Raw genomic sequence first — 21606 nt, 5'->3', positions numbered from 1 at the left:
TTTAAACGGTTTCAAGCGCGGTATTTTTATAACAAAGTTTCGGCCACGTTTCAGTAGCCGTGAGCACGGAAGGCAAAGATGTCCAGTGTCAATAAGCAGAGATCTTAGCTGGCTTATAAAAGTCATCTCTTGTTTCTCTGGCGACAATCGAGATCCATTCTGCACACGTGATTGCTAGGAAAGCTAAAATAAAAATGGAAAGCTAAGTATCTAATGAGAGTCCAACAAACAGACACAAAAGCAGCATTAAACAATTTTAACCAACTAATTTTGAAGTACTGCTAACAAATTTTAAAAAATTATTACAACACAAATCTACTCCATGCATTTACTGTTCTGTTAAGCAAAAGTTTGTCCATGAGTTGGCCGAGCCTTGGCCAACATTTGTAGCGGTGGCTAAAAATCGGTAATTTTCTTCAAAATTTAATATTATTTATTAGTTTAAAGCCTAAAATATAGTTTATACTTCATGTACTTACCGAAAGTAAGATACTTCAGCCGTTAAATTGCTTTTTCGGGCATTATTTTTGCAACTTTTGAATACACACTGCGGCATTGTGAGACGGGTTGACAGTGGCTGTGTTTGAAGTGAACTAAACAAAATAGCAGCTCACATTTCAAGTGAGCTGTTATTTGACGAGACGGATTTTCTGCACCGACCGTGTATGTAGTTACTATTGTTGATCGAAGATATAATCATTAGAATTAGCAAAGACAACACACAATTAAAAGTTTACTATTTTCTTGACTAGTTTGCTTTAGATTTCATTATCTACAAAAGTAAGAAAAGTAAAAATGGAAGACAAGAACTGTCAAAAATGTTGATGGACATTGGACATGTTATTTTACTGTCATGCAGTGTGAAACATAAATAAAGCATATTAGTTTTTCGAAAAATCATGACTTAATACTCAGGCCTAATCTACTATTATGAAATAATTTAATTAATTACATTACTGCCACTTCTATATGTGTTTTAATTAATGACATTATGGATGGTTTAATTCACGCGGCATTGGAAGCTGAGGTATTTCGTTGCTTTCTTTTATTTACCATGCTTACTTTTAATTATAAACTGTATTGTTAATTAATTCTACTTATTCGTATTGCAGGTAATTCTTAACCGGGCAAAACATGTGAATTCAAATTTATCACAATTTGGCAGTGGTGTCACAGAGCATAAAATGACTTGGACCCATGATAAGATGCATCTTGCAGAATCAGTGGACGATACTAGAATGAAATTTCAGAGAAATTCGGTTGGTTCAGCATCTAAAGCTACTGAAAAATTTGACCTGTTCAAAAAGCTCCATGAACTTCACAATGAGTTAAGCAGAGATGAATCTTTGCAGGCCAACTATGTAAGTTTGTAGGGTTTCTAATTTTTCATTCACAGCATTCTTCTGTAAATTAAGTAGCAGAAATTCAAATGTATACCTATTTACTTAAATCCGTGATGGTTTCATTTTAATGGGTTTGTGATAAATAGAAAATTTGGCATTAGATATAAGCTTGCATGCCTGTTTTATTTCACATTTGTGTATCAGTAAAACTGATTTTTTTTAAACTATACAACGATTTACATTTCATTTATGTTTTTCAGTATAATATTTTTGTAATTAATTTTTATACTAAATTATCTTTGAACTAAATGTATTTCATTATATTTTGACTCTGTGGTGCAGTAGTTAGCACCCCTGACTGTTGTGTTGAGAGTTGTTGGTTCGATTCCCACATCAGGCAAACATTAGTGTGATGGGCAGGTTTGTTAGCTCTTTATCTGGGTGTTTATTATTTATGTATGTATACTGGGTGTTAGGAGACTCTTTCCGAAAACAAAGAAAGACGATAGTACTAATGACATCTTTGATGATGGGATGGAAAAAAAATCAATTCCGGTTTAAAAAAAATCATATTTTTAAAACATTTTATTAGCATTATTTACGCTCCATCATATTAGTACAGCTAAATGAAACAATAGTTTCATAAAAAATACATTACTTTACTTAAAAAAAACCAGCAATGAAACACAAAATCGAAAACAGCTGATGCTCGGATCAATGAACGCCCGGGTGCGGCGTTTCTATTACACCCACATCGGTGCGGCGCGGCGGGGGTGCTGCGCTCATACCGCAATTCCGAAAATTTACAACATTGTAGGTACAAAATTTTGGTTTTCGGAAGCGGTCTTCGAACACCCAGTATATTTAAACATATGACAACATATACACGTTTATCAGTCTCTGATACCCATAACACAGGGAGTCTTAATTTGGGGCTGGATGACCACACATTTGTTTCCAATTATTTATTTATTAAATTTATTGATTAAATGAGTTATTCTAAACTAATAATGTCAAAACATACTTATTTAAGATATTTTAATTCCACAGCAAGGTCTTAAGACAACATCTTATCTATTGGAAAAATTATTAGCCAATTACAATTTAAATACACTAATAATCAATTTATACCCTGGTAATAAAGGGTATTCATTATCTCTGAAAGTTAATGGAAATATGCAGTGTTTGAACCCACCAGATGGCCATGTAAGTAAATACATTATTACCATATACCCAACTATTTGTAGCAGATATGTGTATAATATATATTGAGGCGTAAAAGGCTATTTCATTTCAGTTACATTTTTTCTAGTTTTAGTACTAGAAGATGCTTTGAATAACCCTTGACAGCTTCCATTCTTTGAGTGTCTGCACATGCAAATACAGTTCAGAATAAAAACTGTTGTTTTAGTGTATAATCCATTTACGTAACTAGCCATGGGGCTCATACCATCTGCTTTAGTATCACCTTCTTCCATATATCTAACTTGAACAATCATAGAGCAGACGAAAGTTATGATGAAACCAAATATTTCAAGGTTGACATTCACTATGGTGCTCATGGATTTTGCTTACTGTTAAAAATCAGGTGGGCAGTGATCTTGCCTGCACATTCACATTCCAGTATGATAGACATTCTATGCAAATGAACTTAATCACCCATTACAACCCTGGGGGGGTTCAGCAGGGTTTTTGGGAATTAAATGTTTTTGTTATTCTTATATGGTGTATTGAATATAGTGCTCTTTTCGGATTCATCTTGCATTCATGTTGTTGTTGTGTAATCCACAAATTGGTGAACGGTCATTATTCATCTGCTAGTTGACAAACATTATCTTTTATACAAAGATCCTATTTTATTGAATTGTATCAATTTTTAGTCAAAGGTGTCTGATGTCATATTGTGACAGTGTAATTAATGTAAATTAAAAATAAAACATTGATTTAAATATTATTTTTTTTAAATTTCATAGCATATCAGATAAATTTTTTTAAATTTCATAGCATATCAGATCAAAATAACGTAATAAAATTCAATAATTGTGAATGTGAATGCACTCAAATAAAAAAAGGGTGCGTGTACTTATGTACGCGCGTAAGAAGTTAGTTATACTTTATGTTTTTTTTGTTTTTTTCAATATTAAATAATTAATAATAAATATTTTACGTTCATAATTTAATAATATTTGGTTTGAATTATATTAAATAATAATTTTGTCATTTATATTACTAAAAAATTAATGCTAATAACACTTTTTTTTACGAGTGTACATGCGCGAAAGTTCACTTGCGGCTATATTCAGACACGCCAAGTTACGTCGGTCGTTTTGTAATGAGCGATTTAGTGGGCAACTTCATTCTGTTAATTTTGTGTCACGGTGCCCGCGCATCGTAAAATTTCACTCTCATAAATTTTTCATAACGCGCCTAAAGAAGTATAACTTCAAAAAGTTTTTATTTATTTTTTCATTCTCACATGACCAGACTTCAGCGACTCAAGATGAAACTTTAATAGAAACTCCTCGATGGCCATATGAAGAGGAAGAGCTGTTAAGTTATATAGACAATGAAGAGTTACCTGTTATGCTGTTGGACTTGCTGGAATCAGAACACTCCTGTCTCTTTTATTCGGGATGTATCATAGCGCAGATTAGAGATTACAGACAAGCATATCCCAGTTTTCTTTGTGATACACATCATGTACTTTTAAGGCCCACCAACCAGGTAACTTGTGCTTTGTGTTTTCAATTCGTTTATTTTAAGCTGGTACTTTTAAAAATAAAGATCGCTGTTGTCCTTTGAAGCTTCTACAGTACGAGAGCTTGATTTTTGTTTGTGTCCTTTGGGTTTTACAATACTGCAACAGTAAACAATAATAACCGAAGTTTCAAGATTTTAATTATATCAAAATAATGGCTTCACAAATTATCAATGTTACTAGCTGACCCGGCAGACTTCATAGTGCCTCAATCGATAAATAAAATACCTAAACTTTTGAATAAAATAAACTTAAAACAAACAAAAGGAATCCGTCCGACGGGGGACATATCAAAGGGAAAACAAATATGTTATTTTTATTTAATTCCGAGCATTTTCATATTTATCTACCTTTTAAACCTTCTCTGGATTTCCACAAATAATTCAAGACCAACATTAGCCAAATCGGTCCAGCCGTTCTCGAGTTTTAGCGAGACTAACGAACAGCAATTAATTTTTATATATATAATAATATGTATAGATAAGAGCTAATCTAACTTTTTTCTCATTGAGATTCTGTTCATAGTTTCTATGTTTTGAATTTAAATGCATTTTTTTTCTAGAGCATTATAACTGATGCTATGTGCATCGGAGGTCGATGTGGCTGGTCAGGTGAAGAGCGGAGTGCATTAGAGGCAGTAGAGGCGGCCTTGGTGCACGCGGCCGCGCCCCCCTTGTGCCTCGACCCGCGCCCCGCTGTCGGCTTGCTCGCCGCTCGGCTCCACGCTGCCCCTAGATTATTTAATACGCCTCGAATAAGGAGACAAGCTAAAAAATTCTCACAGGTTCATATCAATCTTTACTAAGTTATGCTGATGTATTTTTTAAGAGCAACGTAACTATACTTGAGACCTTAGAACTTATATCTCAAGGTGGGTGGCGTATTTACGTTGTAGATGTTTATGGGCTCCAGTAACCACTTAACACCAGGTGGGCTGTGAGCTCGTCCACCCATCTAAGCAATAAAAAAGAAAAAGAAAAAAAAGAGCAAAAGATAAAAGTCTACAGTTCGATTTTGAAATCTGTTTATGTAATTCCACAACATAAAAGTCGAAACAAATCTTTTGTAATAATTAATTTGTTTTATCTATAAGTTCACAGATTACTAAATTAGCGTATCTTCAATGATATTCTATTTACAGGTAGCAGTAAATAGGAAAAGAAAATTAGATCAATTTACACATTACCATGGATTAGAATTATTAGATTTAATACATCGGCAAAGAGCGAAAAGCAGTAGACAATCAGTACCTCACACGCGACTTACATCCAAATATCCTAAGAAACCACCAGAGGTACAAATCAAAGTGAATCTTTTGACATTGGTCCTAATTTAGAATTAATAATAATAATTTTCCATGTATTCCAGGTGTTCAAGCCAATAGAGCCTCCAAAGATGGAGCCTTTACCTTTAGCGCTGCCATCAGAACCTAGTAGTCCGCTTCGTCTTGCTCGTGCTTACGAAAGACCTCGGGCGATACCTGACTGCCAACCTCAGCTAGTCGAAGAATATATCCTGGAGACTGAAAAGACATCACCCCATGCAGGCGCTGGGTACTTCCACATAAAACTCTCTATACTACAAAGGCCGTCCGACCAAGAGTTCCTAGGAGAGCTATACGTGGACAGAGACCACGTTGAAGGAGAGAGAAACGGCGCAGCCTGCCGATTTACTTTAGGTACTTAATTATTTTATACTAGGACTAGCTGTACCCGTCTTTTAAAATTAAATTAACATTTAAAATTAACATTCTTATTTCTCACCCCCACAAAGATTCTCATCATTAACGCCCCCGCAACTGGTGTAGGGAGTCCAACACTCATATAAATATTAGCCTATCCATTAAGTACATGTATTTTCTACATGGAAACCAAGTTTCAAGTCAATCGGATGCATGGTTCAGTAGTTATAACGGAACATCCGTAAAAACCACTGTAGATTTATATATTAGTATAGATTTAATGTGGGGTGACATGTACCTAAAATCGTCATTACTTTGAAATGATGCTGTAAAATCATTTCCTTTTTACAGGATCCAGAGTACAAGCGAATAAGTATATACAACAGTTTACGGAGATATTTACGGAAGAAGGTCGAAAATCTGTTAGAATAAAACATATTGTTCCAGGACAGTTACCGAGAGTTTCTTTCACTGGAGGCATGAGAGAATTGGTAAAAAAAAGAAATTTATTCTTGCATAAGCGAATAACACAATTATAATACATTGAAAATGAACATGAACTATTATGAAGCTGATCAATCGGCTCACAAAACCGTCATTATTTAATGTCGTATCAAGTCGTCGTAATATCAAGTCGTCGTAGCCTAAAGGATAAGACGCCCGGTGCATCCGTGTCAAGTGATGCGACTATGCCGGTGTTCGAATCCCGCAAGTAGGTACCAATTTGTCTAATGAAGTAAGTACTTAACAAATGTTCACGAACAATTTCCACGATTAAGGAATAACATCATGTAATAAAATCCAAACCCGCCAATATTATAACTTGTCGGATCGTTAGTTCCAGTGATACGAATCGGTCGGTATACGATACGGTTTCGATCGTAACCGTTTTGTTAGCTTGCTCCCATCTAGATGGAGTTAGTTGTACTTACTGGTGGTAGGACCTCTTGTGAGTCCGCACGAGTAGGTACCATCACCCTGCCTATGTATGCCGTGAAGCAGTAATGCGTTTCGGTTTGAAAGGTGGAGCAGCCGTTGTAACTATACTTGAGACCTTAGAACTTATATCTCAAGTTGGGTGGCGCATTTATTTCGTAGATGTCTATGGGCTCCAGTAACCACTTAACCCAAGGTGGGCTGTGAGATCGTCCACCATTCGAAGCAAAAAAAAAAGTTGTTATTGTTGCGTGCTATTCGTTAGTGCCACTATTCCCCAAACTATGGCTGTCGTTGTTTTCGATATCATCTTATATAATATTATGTAATCGTGAAATATTATAAATCATCAATGAATGTTAATAAACATAGCTTGAAAGGTAATTATGAATTAACAAGATTAAACATCATTTCATGTCGCTTGGGAATATTTTGTGTGATATATTTTGTATTGTTCTCCAACTGACCCGATATTTGAATTTACGATTTCAGTGTTAAAATCACATAATATATATAGAGATCAATATACAGAATCAGTAGGAGTTCGCTATCCCAAAATATATACCTAAAAACTTACAGTACTATAAAAGGATCGATATATAAATTTTAATCTAATGGGATTTTTTTTTAAATGATTAATAAAATAATTATAGCAAAGAAACGCAGCCGCCGCAGCTGCAGCCGCTGCAAACAACGCCACCGTGCAAACGCACACCGCAATTGTTCCGGTCGTGTAAGTCGACACATATTTTTTTTCTCCAGTGTGCTTAGTGCGAGTTTTTTAACGTTCTCGATAGCGTAAAAGTTAGCTCATATTTGTATGGAAGCGCCCCTAGGGGCGCTGTTCCAACTGCATACAAAATTGGGTTAACTTTTACGCTATCGAGAACGTTAAAAAACTCGCACTAAGCACACTGATCTACTCAGCGGGTCGCGATTCTGATAGTATATTTATTTGCGAAGCAGCTGCCCAGGAGTTGCTAGGTCTCCTTCGGAGAGGCCCGGGCAGCTGTTAGCAAGTCCCATTCCTTCTGGCTAAGCCCATGTCCGTCCACCTGTTCCGGTGAAAAAAAAACAACATTTTTTTTGTATTATTAGCCACGGTGCAATAAGATGGACCATACAGTAGAAAGTGTATTTGAGTTTCTCATACAAAGATGGCAACATTTTAAAACAACTAACTAATTAATGTATCTTCATAATAATTATAATTATATTATATTAATATATTTTTATAATGTGAAGACGTTTTTGGAACTGATTATAATAAATAGATAACGAATTGGCACGAAAAAGTTAGAATTAAAACGAAGATTATAATTAAAAGATATAATTGAATGGATTAAAGTGGTTGCAACATTGTATGCGGTCTGATAATGTAACTCGCGGGCTAAAGGTTGTTTCGTGTTAATCGAATATTTGTTAATAATTTGCAGTCTCTTTTTAAATTGTTCAAACAACCTTATTTCTAGTACAAGTATCATCGTTTTTTATTATAAAAATTTCTCTAATTTCTGTAATGTCCATCAAATTATTTTTGATATTGAAAACGTAGTGTAGTATACTTACCTAAATAGAGTTATACTATATTTATTTATTATTTTATGACAGAACCACAGCTGCGTCCGCAACTACAAATACTCACAGCAATGCCCGAGCTCTTCCTATACTGGTGAGTCGCGGATTGATCACACCGATTATTTCGTTTTATCGTCATACGTATAATAATATGTCTGGCATATGTGATATTCAGTTTGAAATGCACTAAAATTAATAAATTAAAAGGTCGTAAGCTGCTGTTCGCAATTACTTTAGTTTTTATCTACCTATATGTATTGTATTGTATATACGTATGTATAGTTATCACTGTTAACCTTATATTTTGACAGCAGGCACAGTTACAGCAAGCTGCCACCGTAAGCGGAGTAGGAAACGTCGTGGCCAGTGTGGGCACGATAGGAAACGTGGGCAGCGTTGGCAGCGTGGGCAACGTTGGCAATGTTGGCGGAGTTGTGACCAACGTGGGCACGGTTAGCGGCGTCGTCGGTAACGTCGTCGGCTCCGTGAACACGAATACAGATACCGCATTAAAACAACAACCATCTCCTACAACGCCCCGTTTGTCACCACAGGTTAGATAGAAAATACATAGTATTAATAATGTAATCTTTCCGTGATTAGTATAGATTAGATTAGTGCGTAGTAAAATGTGAAGTCGTCGTGGCCTAAAAGATAAGGCGCCTGGTGCTTTCGTTTCAAACGATGCGGCTGTGCCGGTGTTCGAATCCTGCAGGCAGGTGCCAATTTTTCTAACGTAATATGTACTTAACGCGTATTTGCGATTGACTTCCACGATGAAGGAGTAGCATAGTGTATTCAAAATCAAATTATAATTTACAGAATAAGCTCATTGTTCGCGCTTCCTTCATTGTTGTTTTTACAATTTGCGGATTATACAATTGAGACCCAATTTCTATATTCGCGACTAAAAAAAAACAAAAATCCTTTGTAAATGCGTCGTCAAATGGACTAAAAAAAGGAGAAAAAAAACCTTATTACAACCACGCCTAAAGTATGTTGTTAAATGACATCGCCGCTGTATTTGTTCCGCCTTTGACACAAACCACCATCGCCGCCATCGGCGTTTTTGGGAATGTAAACAAACCGAACGAAATCACCCTTATTACTCAATACGTATCTCTTATAATCCCATATATGTATGTATAATACCATTCCTATGTACGGTTTTTGTATTCGCATATTTACGGAACGTACACCCTGCGAATAAAGAGCTTTTACTGTACATAATTACTGGAACTTACTGTATATAATTATTGGAACTTGCACGGGTAGCTACCACCGCCCTGCCAATTTCTGCCTTGAAGCAGTAATGCGTTTCGGCTTGTAGGGTGAGTCAGACGTTACAGAATTTGTTTCACAAGATGAATAGTGGCTTTACGTTGCTACATCAAAGAAAAAGATTGTGATTTGCGTATTTCATTTGTCAGCAGGCATCAACGAATCAGCTATTAGCGCAACAGCTAACGAACCCCCCTCAGCCGCTCAACACGCCCAAGATGCAGTCAGCAATAATACACATACAGCACCCTCTGATGTCAACGGCGAGCGCTACTCAGGTGCCGAACTAAACCAGCGAACCGAACGAAGCTATTCTCGTTCTGTGGGCTTAGTGCGAGTTTTTTAACTTCTCGATCGCGTAAAAGTTAACCCAAATTTGTATGGAGTGGGACCCATAGACACAGCCTACTGAGTTTCTCGCCGGATCTTCTCAGTGGGTCGCGATTCCGATCCGGTGGTAGATTCTGTTTAGCACTGCTCTTGCTAGTGTTAGCCCGTGAGCTCAACTACCCGTCCGGGCGTATTGGAATAACCTCATAGGTCAGGGAATAGGTAGGGAAAAAAATTGAGTTAGAACAGCGCCCCTAGCGGCAAACGTAGGGAAGCTGTTCAAACTCCATACAAATTTGAGTTAACTTTTACGCGATAGTGAAGTTAAAAAACTCGCACTAAGCACACTGTTTACAGAATGTTTAATTACCAAGAAATGCTTAGCGAGAGTAGCTTAGCTGGTTTTAAATGTAGCGTTAAGTTTCGACGTTAGTGACATAGATAAATTCTAGATTTTAATCTTTCTAAGTCAACCTTGATTCTAATCTTAAGTATAGATTTCATTAAGTAATGTATACAGAGACATATATATAGCCGAGACTCCTAGAAAAATACTCGTATCTGTATAGAAGTTGGGCTTTCGATAAGTAGAACCGATTTATCGATAACCGATTGTCGTGCGTGTCTGTCACGCTAATGGTTCCATACTTAACGCAAATCACTTTTTTTTTTAGTTTTTGTATAAGGGCTATTCTATATAGTAGTAACCTAATAGTAATTTTGTTTTATTGTGTTTGAAACGAATAGTGAGTGATCATCGATTCCGGGACACAGCGAAGCCGCTGTTTACTCCTATTTTCATTCGCCATTTTTTGGTCAGATTAATTAAATAACTTCATTATTATGTATTCAATTTTAACAAATATAAACACGTTCAATACGAGTTTTTTTTAGTAGCGTAGTCCATTTTTTTACAGGTACAAAATATTCAATACACGAACACATCGACGACACAACAGAAGACGACCGCCGCTAAACCAAGAACAACGAATCCGGCGATAACCGCTCTCGTAACTAGTCTAATGAATTCAGCACAACAGTACTGCAACCAACAAGGTATTCTAATGTTTCTATTGGTTAGTATCTTACGGTATTGCGTTATAAATCTCATTGAAGTTATATGCGAGTTCATTTCGACGATTCCATTATACAATTCATGGTCATTCGAGTAACTTAATTTTTTTTTATATCAAGGCAGTAGTTTATTACGGCTTCGGAAACTGGTCCCTTGCGCTATAATAATAATCGTGCATTTCATTCATGAGATTTAAATTTATAAATCTCACTTTGCCGTCTACTTGTGCTCTACGGTTAGCTGATAGATAATATCTCTTCCTTAAAATCCTTTAGGTTGTGTTTACCTATAGTTTATTTGTGCACTGACGAGTAATTTATTTATCAATAAAATGAGAAGCTAATGAGAAGCTTAATCGATCAACGATTATCGATTAACGATATTACCTCTATACGAGCCTCTCCATTTAGTTATAAATTTTAATAAAATGCGCGGACGACTAAGGTTATTCTTACTGCGAGCCTACCACGATTAGTCGATAAAGTGTTATATGAAAGTGACGAAACTTGTTCGATTGTTTTCAGCGGCAGCCAACCAGAACGCGGCTAAATCAGTTGTGAGCACGGCGAGCAGTAACCCGACGATACTGAACCTACTCAACAGTGCCCCGGCGGCCATGACCCACGTCACGTCCAGCACCGAGAACTCGATAGACGCCCACAAGCTGCTCGGCAGGGTCTCCCTAGCCGGGGCCAGGCTGATAGCCGCCACCACTGCCTCGCACACCATACCTACTTACACTCAGCAGGTCAGCCTCTATTGGTTTGGAAGGAACTGACCTTATGGTTTTTTTTTATTGCTTAGATGGGTGGACGAGCTCACAGTCCACCCGGTGTTAAGTGGTTACTAGAGCCTCTACAACGTAAATGCGCCACCTACCTTGAGATATAAGTTCTAAGGTCTCAGTATAGTTACAACGGCTGCCCCACCCTTCAAACCGAAACGCATTACTGCTTCGCGGCAGAAATAGGCAAGGTTGTGGTATCTACCGGCGCGAACTCATAAGAGGTCCTCCCACCAGTAAAAGTGGCAGTTGAACATTGAATAAAAAGCGCTCAGTGAATCAAGGTTCGCTCGTTTGTATAGAAATTCGATATCGCGTGTAACTTTAAAATCATTGGTGGTTTGGCGAGATAAAATTTCGTAATCTAAACGGGGTCAGTACATTTCTGATTACATTTTGTTTATTGATATTTTTTGGCAAAATTTGCCCAAAAAATGACTACGTCGATTTTACTAATGTGTTTTGCTTATTTACTGATATAACCTTTTGGAATACCGTAAGTGTCCGCACCGTGTAATCACCTACCGAACTTGAGCTGCGGTTTCTACGTCACGCTTCAAGATCTACACACATAGTGGTGAAGCTTACGTAATTTAGCCGGAACATCAAATATAAGTTTGTACACAATAAAAAAATAATTTTTCAAAATATACATAATGTTACAGGGAGTCGGCGTTCAAGTAATGAGTGGGTATACCCGGGACAGCGAAGCAATTAACGTGTCGAGTAGTGAAAGCGCGTTATTAGAACGGTTGATAGGATCAGATGCACCCAACGCGTCAGCCTCACAACCTCAACCTGTTTGTCATTTGCAGGTCGGTAATACTCATATATAAAACTCATTTATAAATTACGATTTGATCAAACATTGGCGTTGGCTAAGTTAAACGTTGGCTAAAGTTCGATGGGTTCTTAGGACGGTATGGAGATATATGGAAATTATAAGGAGATTTAGTTCAGTATTCGGTTATAAAATACCTCCAAAATATACTCATAGTGTTAGATACATGCAACCTCACGTTGCTGCCCATTTAACCCCAATGAACATTGTACGAACGTTGGCAAATATCGCTCAACACGAGTTCTGGTAACCAAAGAGACAAAGAACAAAACGTTGCGCGTGCAAATTGATGCACATGAAAGAAGTGAAACTTCTTATGCGCTATGTAGTATTATGGTTTTCTTCATTTTTCATTATTAAATCAACCAATCGAATTGTACTTTTCCTCTCCACGTTCGAGTTGTTCGTGAGACATATATTTTCTCGTTCTCGCTCGTCCTAAATTGTATCTTTTCTCTCTAGCCATAAACGAATCTGTCGCGATTTAAATTTTACTCTCGACTCGCCTAAAGAAGTTGCACTTCAAAAAACAATCGTCTTCATTTTCAGGGTTTAAGTTTAGCGTCCTTACAAGGCTTACAAGGAATTCAAGGTCTACAGAACGTTCAGGTTCAGATCCCGGGTCTCTCGGCGCCGATATCGTTGTCATTGAACGTGTCCGGGGCACCCAGCGGCCTGCTCGTCTCCGTACCGCCCACCACTTCGGTCGTGCTAACGAATCAACCGTCGGTACTGTCGCTGCCAATCGGTGAGTATTGTCAGAGTGTTAGTACCATTGGAAAAATGCGCTTTTTTTGCCTACCTATCTGTCAGAAGCCTTGAGGGGTTATTCTAGTTTCACATTGAAAGAATTTGTTTGAAGCAGTGCTTCGCTGGAGTTATTATCACCGGAAACTAAGCGGGTTAAGTTGCCGTCGAATTGGTCACCGTATTCGATGAGTGACCAAAAATCACTTGGAGGGGATGGAGGGGTTCCGAAATGACATGTCTAAGGCAATGGCAAAACTCAGTGGGTTATGTCTGTGGAAGAATTGCTTAAAGTACCGTACTGTAGTAGTATAAATTATTAGCCAGTAAATTAGTTGTGTGTCTGGGGTTATTAATGAGGGTAGTTTTTCAAATACACCATAGACCTATATAGTAGGGACACGACATATTGTTCTACACGTACAATTGCTTATATAAATAGCACCCATTTTGAAGGCACATACATAAACATATATCTATCTCGTTCTTACTCAGCACTTTAACTCGCAGGAAAACAATATAACAGTATTTCAGTGCGTACATAAAATGAAACATGAATATACGTAAATATCTCCGTCTCCGTCTAATGAGGCCGAAAATCCGCCATGTTTAGCGCGCCAAATGTCATTGTCACGTCAGTTCGGCCGTCTGTTTTGGGTTGTACATTATTTATTGACTTTGATATCGATTTAATATGATTGATTATATAAAATTTCATAATTTATCATGCTTAAAACATACAAAAATAATAATTAAAACGTATTTTATAGGATCTCAAGAAAGTCGATGCCCTAAAACTATTATCTATATGTATTTAAATTCATTATGGAGCCCTCATCCGAAAAATCCATTTTTCGGTCGGAATCTATTGATCATGACACTAATCATAAATACCACTTTAAAATATGTCATCAAAACATATTTAGACATTCTGTTTAGATATTTCGGGAAAAAGGCTACCGACAAAATCTCTTCGGAACTATTTAAATAAAATAGTTTTATTCCGCAGTGAGTAAAACACTATTGTAAATTTGTTAAATATTTAATAATTAAGTGATTTTAGAGAGGAAGTCACAAGGAATGACGTTTGTAATTAATGAATAAATGTTCTGTAGGTGTTTTTTTTCACGCGGTCCCTTGATAAGTTTAAAATTTGAATCACTCTCAAGCGAAAGTGATTCAAATGGTGCGGCGCACCTTCCTTGGGGTGCGCTACGGTAGTATGTTACGGACTTTAGAGTCAGGAAAACAATTAAAATAGATTGTAATAGTCTAAGAAAAACACGTACTCAAAATACGATAACATTTAGCATGCTAGAAATGGGCTGATGGCTTTGAACTACGCCATATCTTTATGTTTTGCGACAAACGACAACTTTATAAAATCAGTGTAGCAACTTTTAAAAATCATCATATCGTTTACTTGGCAAATTCGAAGGACGAACTTGTCTTAGATTTCACCCATCTAAATCATATCATATTTGCACATAACAATATACCTACTTACTTCCCATTAAAGTATAAATTCTACAAATAAATAATACTCAACAATATTTAAAATAAAATGAGCCAAGAACGTTTATCGATAAAACCTGATAACATTGAAATCTTTTGTACAGCACTAAAGCCGCCATGTTTTGTGGCCAGATGACGTCACACTGGCACGAAATTTTGGTTGACGTTTCATTTCCATAGGTTTCCTACTTCATTGAAATACACCCGATATGAAATTAAATGACTTAAATGCGTCATTACGTCACTGAATCGTATTGTAATACTTTAAAAAGCATCTTTTTCGAAACTGTAACTGAAATTTTCGTATAATGTAAGGAAAGCATTATCTACTACTGTCCCGGCAGTTTTGTACTGAAAAACAATTCGTGAAACTTCAAAAAGCTCTACTTATCTATTTTTGATTCAAACAAATTTATCGGTTTAATCCTGCTTGGTCTGTCTTTTGTAACGTCACATGTTCGTGAACAGACTGACTCTCTTATAGCAGACTTCTAGACATCTTGTGATTCAAACGAACTGTTTTTCAATTAATTTAAAATTTTAATACCTACTACTGCAATTGTATGTGCATGTAAATAGTATATTTTAAAAAGTATGATTTAAACTTAAATTATAAACAAGGAGAAATAAAATGTTACAATTATGGAGGATAATCATTACGTAATCAAATAAATAGGTAACACTTTCTTCATACGTCAATCTTAATAACTAAGCAGAGCAAAATAATATATTTAAAACGAGGTTTAACATTGTGGTATGCTTATTGTTAATGCTTATTTTTCCCAAGCAATAAAATACGCATCTATTATTTAGCTATAAGAAGGTGTACTATGGGTTTTTTGGCGGGAACGCGAGGAGTGAAGCTGTGTGATTTGTTTTATTTTGTCTATTTATTTAGCGTTTCTTCAGATTTAAATGTGTAATAACAGTGGTTTATTAACTGTTTAGTATCTGTGAAAGTGCACAAATGTGGAAAAAACAAACAATGCCGCTGGACGTATCTTCTCGGGATCCTCCAAGAATTCCACTGAGAAAGTCTCAGTAAATGACCACCATTTTACTGAGATTATATTTCACCCCATATCATTTCATCTCATTTAATTTCATGCCATGTTTCATGATATTAATCAACTTCATTTCATTTCACTTCATATTATCATTTGCAGAGTTTTACTACATTAATCAAATTACTTTTCCAACCTAATTTAATAATATAACGTCCCCCACTGCTAATTTAATTCATACTTACACTGATATTATGGCCAACATGGACAATTTCCTTCGTTTTTTTTATTATTATTTATTATTTATTTATTGCTTAGATGGGGGGAAGACCTCACAGCCCACCTGATATTAAGTAGTTACTGGAGCCCATATACATCCACAACGTAATGCGCCACCCACCTTGAGATATGAGCTCTAAGGTCTCAAGTATAGTTACAACGGCTGCCCCACCCTTCAAACCGAAACGCATTATTGCTTCACGGCAGAAATAGGCAGGGTGGTGGTACCTAACCTCGCGGACTCACAAGAGGTCCTACCACCAGTAAACCAGTATTAATCATAAACTGTAAATAATTAAGACGCCGAATTATAAAAATCTTATTACTTGACACTGGCTAATGCACAAATCGTGCCGGAGCCGAATAAAGTAAAAAAAAAAGTACTATGTATGTATGTATGTATGTATGTTGCAGCTCAGCTAATGCAAGGCGGCGTGAAGAGTGCAGTCCGCGGCGGCACCGTGCAGGTGGTGCGTGCCGCCCGCCCCGCGCCCCGCCCCGCCCACACCCCTGCGCACACGCCCGCGCACACGCCCACGCACACGCCCTCACACACGCCCACGCACACGCCAGCAGGTAAACATACCAACATAGTACATACTTTTGAACTGTATATCGAATAGAGTACGAGCGCCATCGTTAGAAATTTTCTCTGGGTTCATTAATAAAGAGTATTCAAGCGGAAACTGGCGTTAGTAACCATAAAATTAAAACTTTCGATCTCGACATTTAAACAAAACATACAGACACGGTCAAAGAACAAGGAAATACGATGTAGATTTCGAATTTTTCCTTAAGTTTTTTCAGTCCGAACCGCAGTGCTCTCTTCGGGGACGTTTGACAAATCAGACCAATGTAATTCGAATTCCTCCTCAATATCTTTCGGTACCCAGTTTCCTCTTCAGCGTGGAATTTCAGTGAGAGTTAGGGTGATGACTTATAGATATACCTTTTAATTACATACGAATGATAAATTTTGTAATATTGTTGCAGGAACCGCTCAGTTCATAACGCAGGCGCAAGCGCAAACATTAACGGCTCAGCAGGTCCGAAGAAAATCGAACGCAGACAGTTCATAGTAGTGAATGCGGACTTTCGGACTTTATGCCCTAGTGAAATAAAATGTTTACCTAATTAATAGATAAATTATTGAAAAAAAAAGCGAAAATTCGCTTCGGACTAGTATCTCACGCACGTACCTATCGACTGCGGACTGTAATCCACCAACTACTTAGGTAAATTTATCCCGAGGATAAATAAAACGTAGGCTTGTCAAAATGTTTATACGTAGGCGACTGAATAAAAAAAGTTAAGGTTTCAATATGTAACTAATTATATTATGTGTATCGGAATACACAACATCAATAGATTTTGTGCGTCGAACGCATGCGTTTGTAGATCGTAATGACTGACATTCTTTTAATTTAAATAATATCGAAATAGCTTTTTTTTTCATTTTGATATACCAGTATGACGTCACTTCGAAATAAGGTAAATATATTTATTTGATCTTCGTAATAGCGCAATTACATATAGTCTGGAATGTTCTTCATGAAAAAAAAAACAGATTTGTTTGAAATTGAATTTAGAACGTAATTGGCGCGAAAAAAAATATATTAATTCTAAATTTTAAAATTGTTGCACAACCATGAATTCGTATCGTAATCACAAGACAGATGTATCGTTTCTACATTAACTAATATCAATCATGTGTATGTATTTATTGTTTTTAAAAGTCACAAATAGTTATTTATGTATGTAAATATATATATATCGGTTGCGTAAAGATTTTTAACATAACATTGACACTGAAGGAATTTTATCATGACATGAAATGTGTTTGATGCGAGCCCGCGTTGGATGTGGTAATAAATTAAGGGTCGAAACTTATGTTATTATTGGCGTTGTTCGTCGTTGTTTATGTGTAGTTGATTTTTGTTGGTTAGTCTTCGGAATTTGTTATAAACTGTTCGTTTTTAAAAACATTAATAATAAGGTGACTAAAAGTTCATAATATGATCGGGGAACAGAAAATCATGCTCTGCATTAATAGACATTCGTGATCAGTATTAAATCATTGCACGCAGAGTATACCGCAACTGAACAATGAAGTACAATAATAATTCAGTGATCAAAGAATCTACGTTAATTATATTTTGTAAATACTGTAACATATACTAACTACTAATATGCATCACATTTACGTTGAGTGAGTATGTGTGAATGGAATACGTGTTGTTTGTTTTGCTATTACAGGGCGTAGGTATCGAAGGAATCCGTCTTTTTAAAAGTACTAGTAGACTTCATTCGGAGAATACAAAATTTGAGATGCACACATAAATATATCGACGCTTGAAAGGCAAACGTGACTAAGCGACAATGCGTGAACTTTACAGCAGACTAATTTAATGTTGAAATACCTGAAAAAAAAAAAATTTTAACGAATCTAGCTGCAGGATTGAAATGATTTTAATAGACCTAGAAATTTTTTTTTTTGCGCGTCGAATATGGTTATTGCCCATCATTTATGTATAAAGCAGTTATTATCGCTTAGTCACGTGCCTTTCAAGCGTCGATATGCAGTGTAATACAGTTCGACAACGAATAAAAACAAGTTCCTGACTACAATAGTACAGTTACTATTTATTGTTTTATATTGTAATAGTGTTGTTGTATCATCGACATCGGAGCCGAAAGGTCGGATTGCAATCTCTATTTCAGTTTGTATTGTGGACTGGAAATGACTCAATAGGGATTATATTAAATATTGTAATATTTTAAATGAAAATAGAACATACAGTTGAATTAAACAAAATGTCGTAGTATTTTTTTGCCTAATTCAATGAGCATGAGTTAATAGGAAAAGTGGAGCATAGGAAATATATCTGGCCATCTCTCATGTACGCACTCAATCTAATTGAAATGACGATTTTGGCTTTTTTTCTGTTATACAACTTTTAATCACTCTGACCACCAGATTAATAAAGATCTTTAATTTAAGATCTAAAAGGATTTAATAAGTTGTAACTTATCTTTTTTATACGATAATTTTACGTCATTCAAATATACAGTAGAAAATCGATTCGGTCAGATAGGCACGGGCGTTATCATATCTATCGATAAATTGGGATGTGTACCAAAAATGTAATTTTCATAGTCTTCAGGTAATTAAGTATATGATACGCTATATTACCCATGTATGAAAGCATCACATAATAAATAGATCCGTAGAAGATATATTCATGTTTTTAGTCACTGCTAAACATTGAATAAATTTGACCAGTACGCGGTATGGTTAGCTAAATGACGTATGCAATAACACATTTTACCCCTAAACATTTTTTATATAGCAAAGCGATGACAAACTAAAGTATGTTTTAGTACAACAGGTCCTTATTCTGGTCGGATTTAGGTTCATTTTACTAAAAAAAAGGATTTAGTGGTTTGTAGCGTTCAGTTTGAAATCCTGAAATCGACCTTTTGGCTTTTCAGCCGAAGTTATTATTTTACTACAATTCTGTACGTATCGAATGACGTTTGAATAGATGGATATATTGTCATGTCTGTGGAGTTTCCGTAGCGAAACTAAAGACCTTATGAGATGATTGGGATCAATGAATAGTTCACAATTTATGCTGAAGGCGTTTCAACGCTATTTAGTTGTAAGGTACGGCGTATTCCATGCTCGACGAAGAAACGATTTTGTTTTAAACGTATTCAGTTCTAGAAGGTTCTTGTAAAAAAAAATGACTTGATGTTAAACATTACTTTTCATATTTCCTTTTGAAAAATAGTCATTGCTTTCATTAGGAACTTCGTCCGTTTTGTCGTCTCTACGATTTGCACAAAGTTTTAGTTTAAATGTCTATTAATTAATAATAAAATAAAACTATTAGTAAATTTTAACACATCGATATGTTAAAAACAACGTTACCCGATGTAATAACAGCAATATAAATACCGATCGTTCAATGTGCACTTAGATATTTAATTTCGAGTTAGAGCATCAATGTGTTTTTAATATATTTTTATTTAATCGATGAGATGTGTTCATAATGGCATCTACGAAATGCCTAGTGTTAGTGGTAGATGAACGATACTCTACTACTACTCTATACTCTAGGTGTGCGATAGGACGCGCGAACGTAGAGCCTCGGATCTATTTATCGAAGGGCACATCGTCGCGGAATGCGTTGTGGCAGTCCGTAGACACGGTCTGCGGTGAGAGCGGGGGAGCACACGATGCTTTGCGGAGCCGCAACGCAAAGATTTCACCGTATCGGTGGGCACATGAGCGGTGCGGCGTCGCAACGTTGCTATGTCGGCGCCCCAGCAACTCTGGACAGTCTGTTAATAATAATAATAATAGACGATGACCGAGCATTGCCCGGTTTTTTTGTATAATGCCATCTTGTTGTGTCTTTAAAGCGGTTCGTTGCCCTCAATTAAGAAAAATAGTATTATTATTCGCCAATAGATGTCGGGAAGAGTTGATTATTGAAAACACGAATAAAACAACATTTTCTGAAAATAAATCGTAGCTAGATCCATTTATCGCCCCCGAAATCCCCTGTATACAAAATTTTATGAAAATCGTTGGAGCCGTTTCAGAATTGCTCGTTTAAAGTTATAAGAAAGATAATAGGCGGTGTCACTCCAACGTCGCAACGCATTCACCCCTCCCCAGCTTGTCTCGGTAATTGCAAGGCCGTAGCGCCGCCGCAGCGCATCGTGTGACCTCGCTGTGAGATACGCAGCACGACGCGGCGCTGTGCGTTTCCTTCGACAGGTCGAAGCATAGCTTTGGTGTGCACCTCACGTCGGTATGTAGGTGAATTGTGCGAATTGTTGATCTCATTTGTTTATGGACGTTTAGCTCAATGTGTAGATGTTTTTTTTTTTTTTTTTGTAAATAAAAACTTTATTTGAAAATACGCGAATGTACCTATATTTTAAGAGATAATAAAATTATTACTGTATATATTTTGGAATGGAGATTTTTATACATAACCGATATTATTATTATTATTAATATTATTTTCAATGGTTGTAATGTTTCAGTGTCAACTTCTTGCGTGTAACATAGTTTGTAAATATTAATTTAATTGAGATGTGATATGCATTCTGACGTTTATAATATTAGGTGTACAATAAAATTTATATGATTGCGTTGACATGGAATTTGTGTATAAAATTGATATTGTAAAAAAATAACATGTGTACGTTGTTCAGAGATTGAAGTTTCGAACATAAATAAATAAATTTTACACGAATCGATTGTTTTTGAGATTGACTGCGAGCGTGATTATTGTGTTTCCATGTCTGTAGTTTAACTTATTACTTTCATTTCCCTGGACCACTCTAACTTAAATGCCAACACTTACCTCGAGACATATCGTATAAGGTTGAAGTTCTTTCTATATTGATTGGTAATCGGAAATTCTAACTGACTGA

General features: G+C 36.2%; 1 protein-coding gene across 3 annotated transcripts; it reads left to right on the top strand.

Moving 5' to 3' along the window:
- The first annotated feature begins 802 nt into the window (after positions 1-802).
- On the top strand, positions 803-21425 carry LOC101746295 (transcription factor SPT20 homolog). Of its 3 annotated transcripts, none has more exons than XM_021349173.3 (18): positions 803-1027; positions 1113-1361; positions 2394-2549; positions 3828-4067; positions 4664-4885; positions 5243-5395; positions 5470-5779; positions 6134-6273; positions 7372-7451; positions 8330-8390; positions 8608-8850; positions 9730-9855; positions 10825-10963; positions 11507-11730; positions 12432-12581; positions 13157-13355; positions 16567-16728; positions 17146-21425. In XM_021349173.3, exons 1-18 carry the CDS (start codon positions 992-994, stop codon positions 17229-17231), a joined length of 2976 nt encoding a protein of 991 aa, XP_021204848.1. In that variant the 5' UTR covers positions 803-991; the 3' UTR covers positions 17232-21425. The 3 variants fall into 3 exon arrangements, with proteins under 3 accessions (XP_021204848.1, XP_021204847.1, XP_012547412.1); XM_021349172.3 differs by having other exon boundaries at positions 804-1027; positions 8611-8850; positions 9727-9855; XM_012691958.4 differs by having other exon boundaries at positions 805-1027; positions 9727-9855.
- The last annotated feature ends 181 nt before the right edge of the window (positions 21426-21606 follow it).

The sequence above is a fragment of the Bombyx mori genome, chromosome 13 (assembly GCF_030269925.1).
Source record: "Bombyx mori chromosome 13, ASM3026992v2".
Taxonomy (NCBI): Eukaryota; Metazoa; Arthropoda; class Insecta; order Lepidoptera; family Bombycidae; genus Bombyx; species Bombyx mori.
The sequence above is the reverse complement of the archived record's forward strand: the minus strand, read 5'-3'. Positions and strand labels throughout refer to the sequence as shown.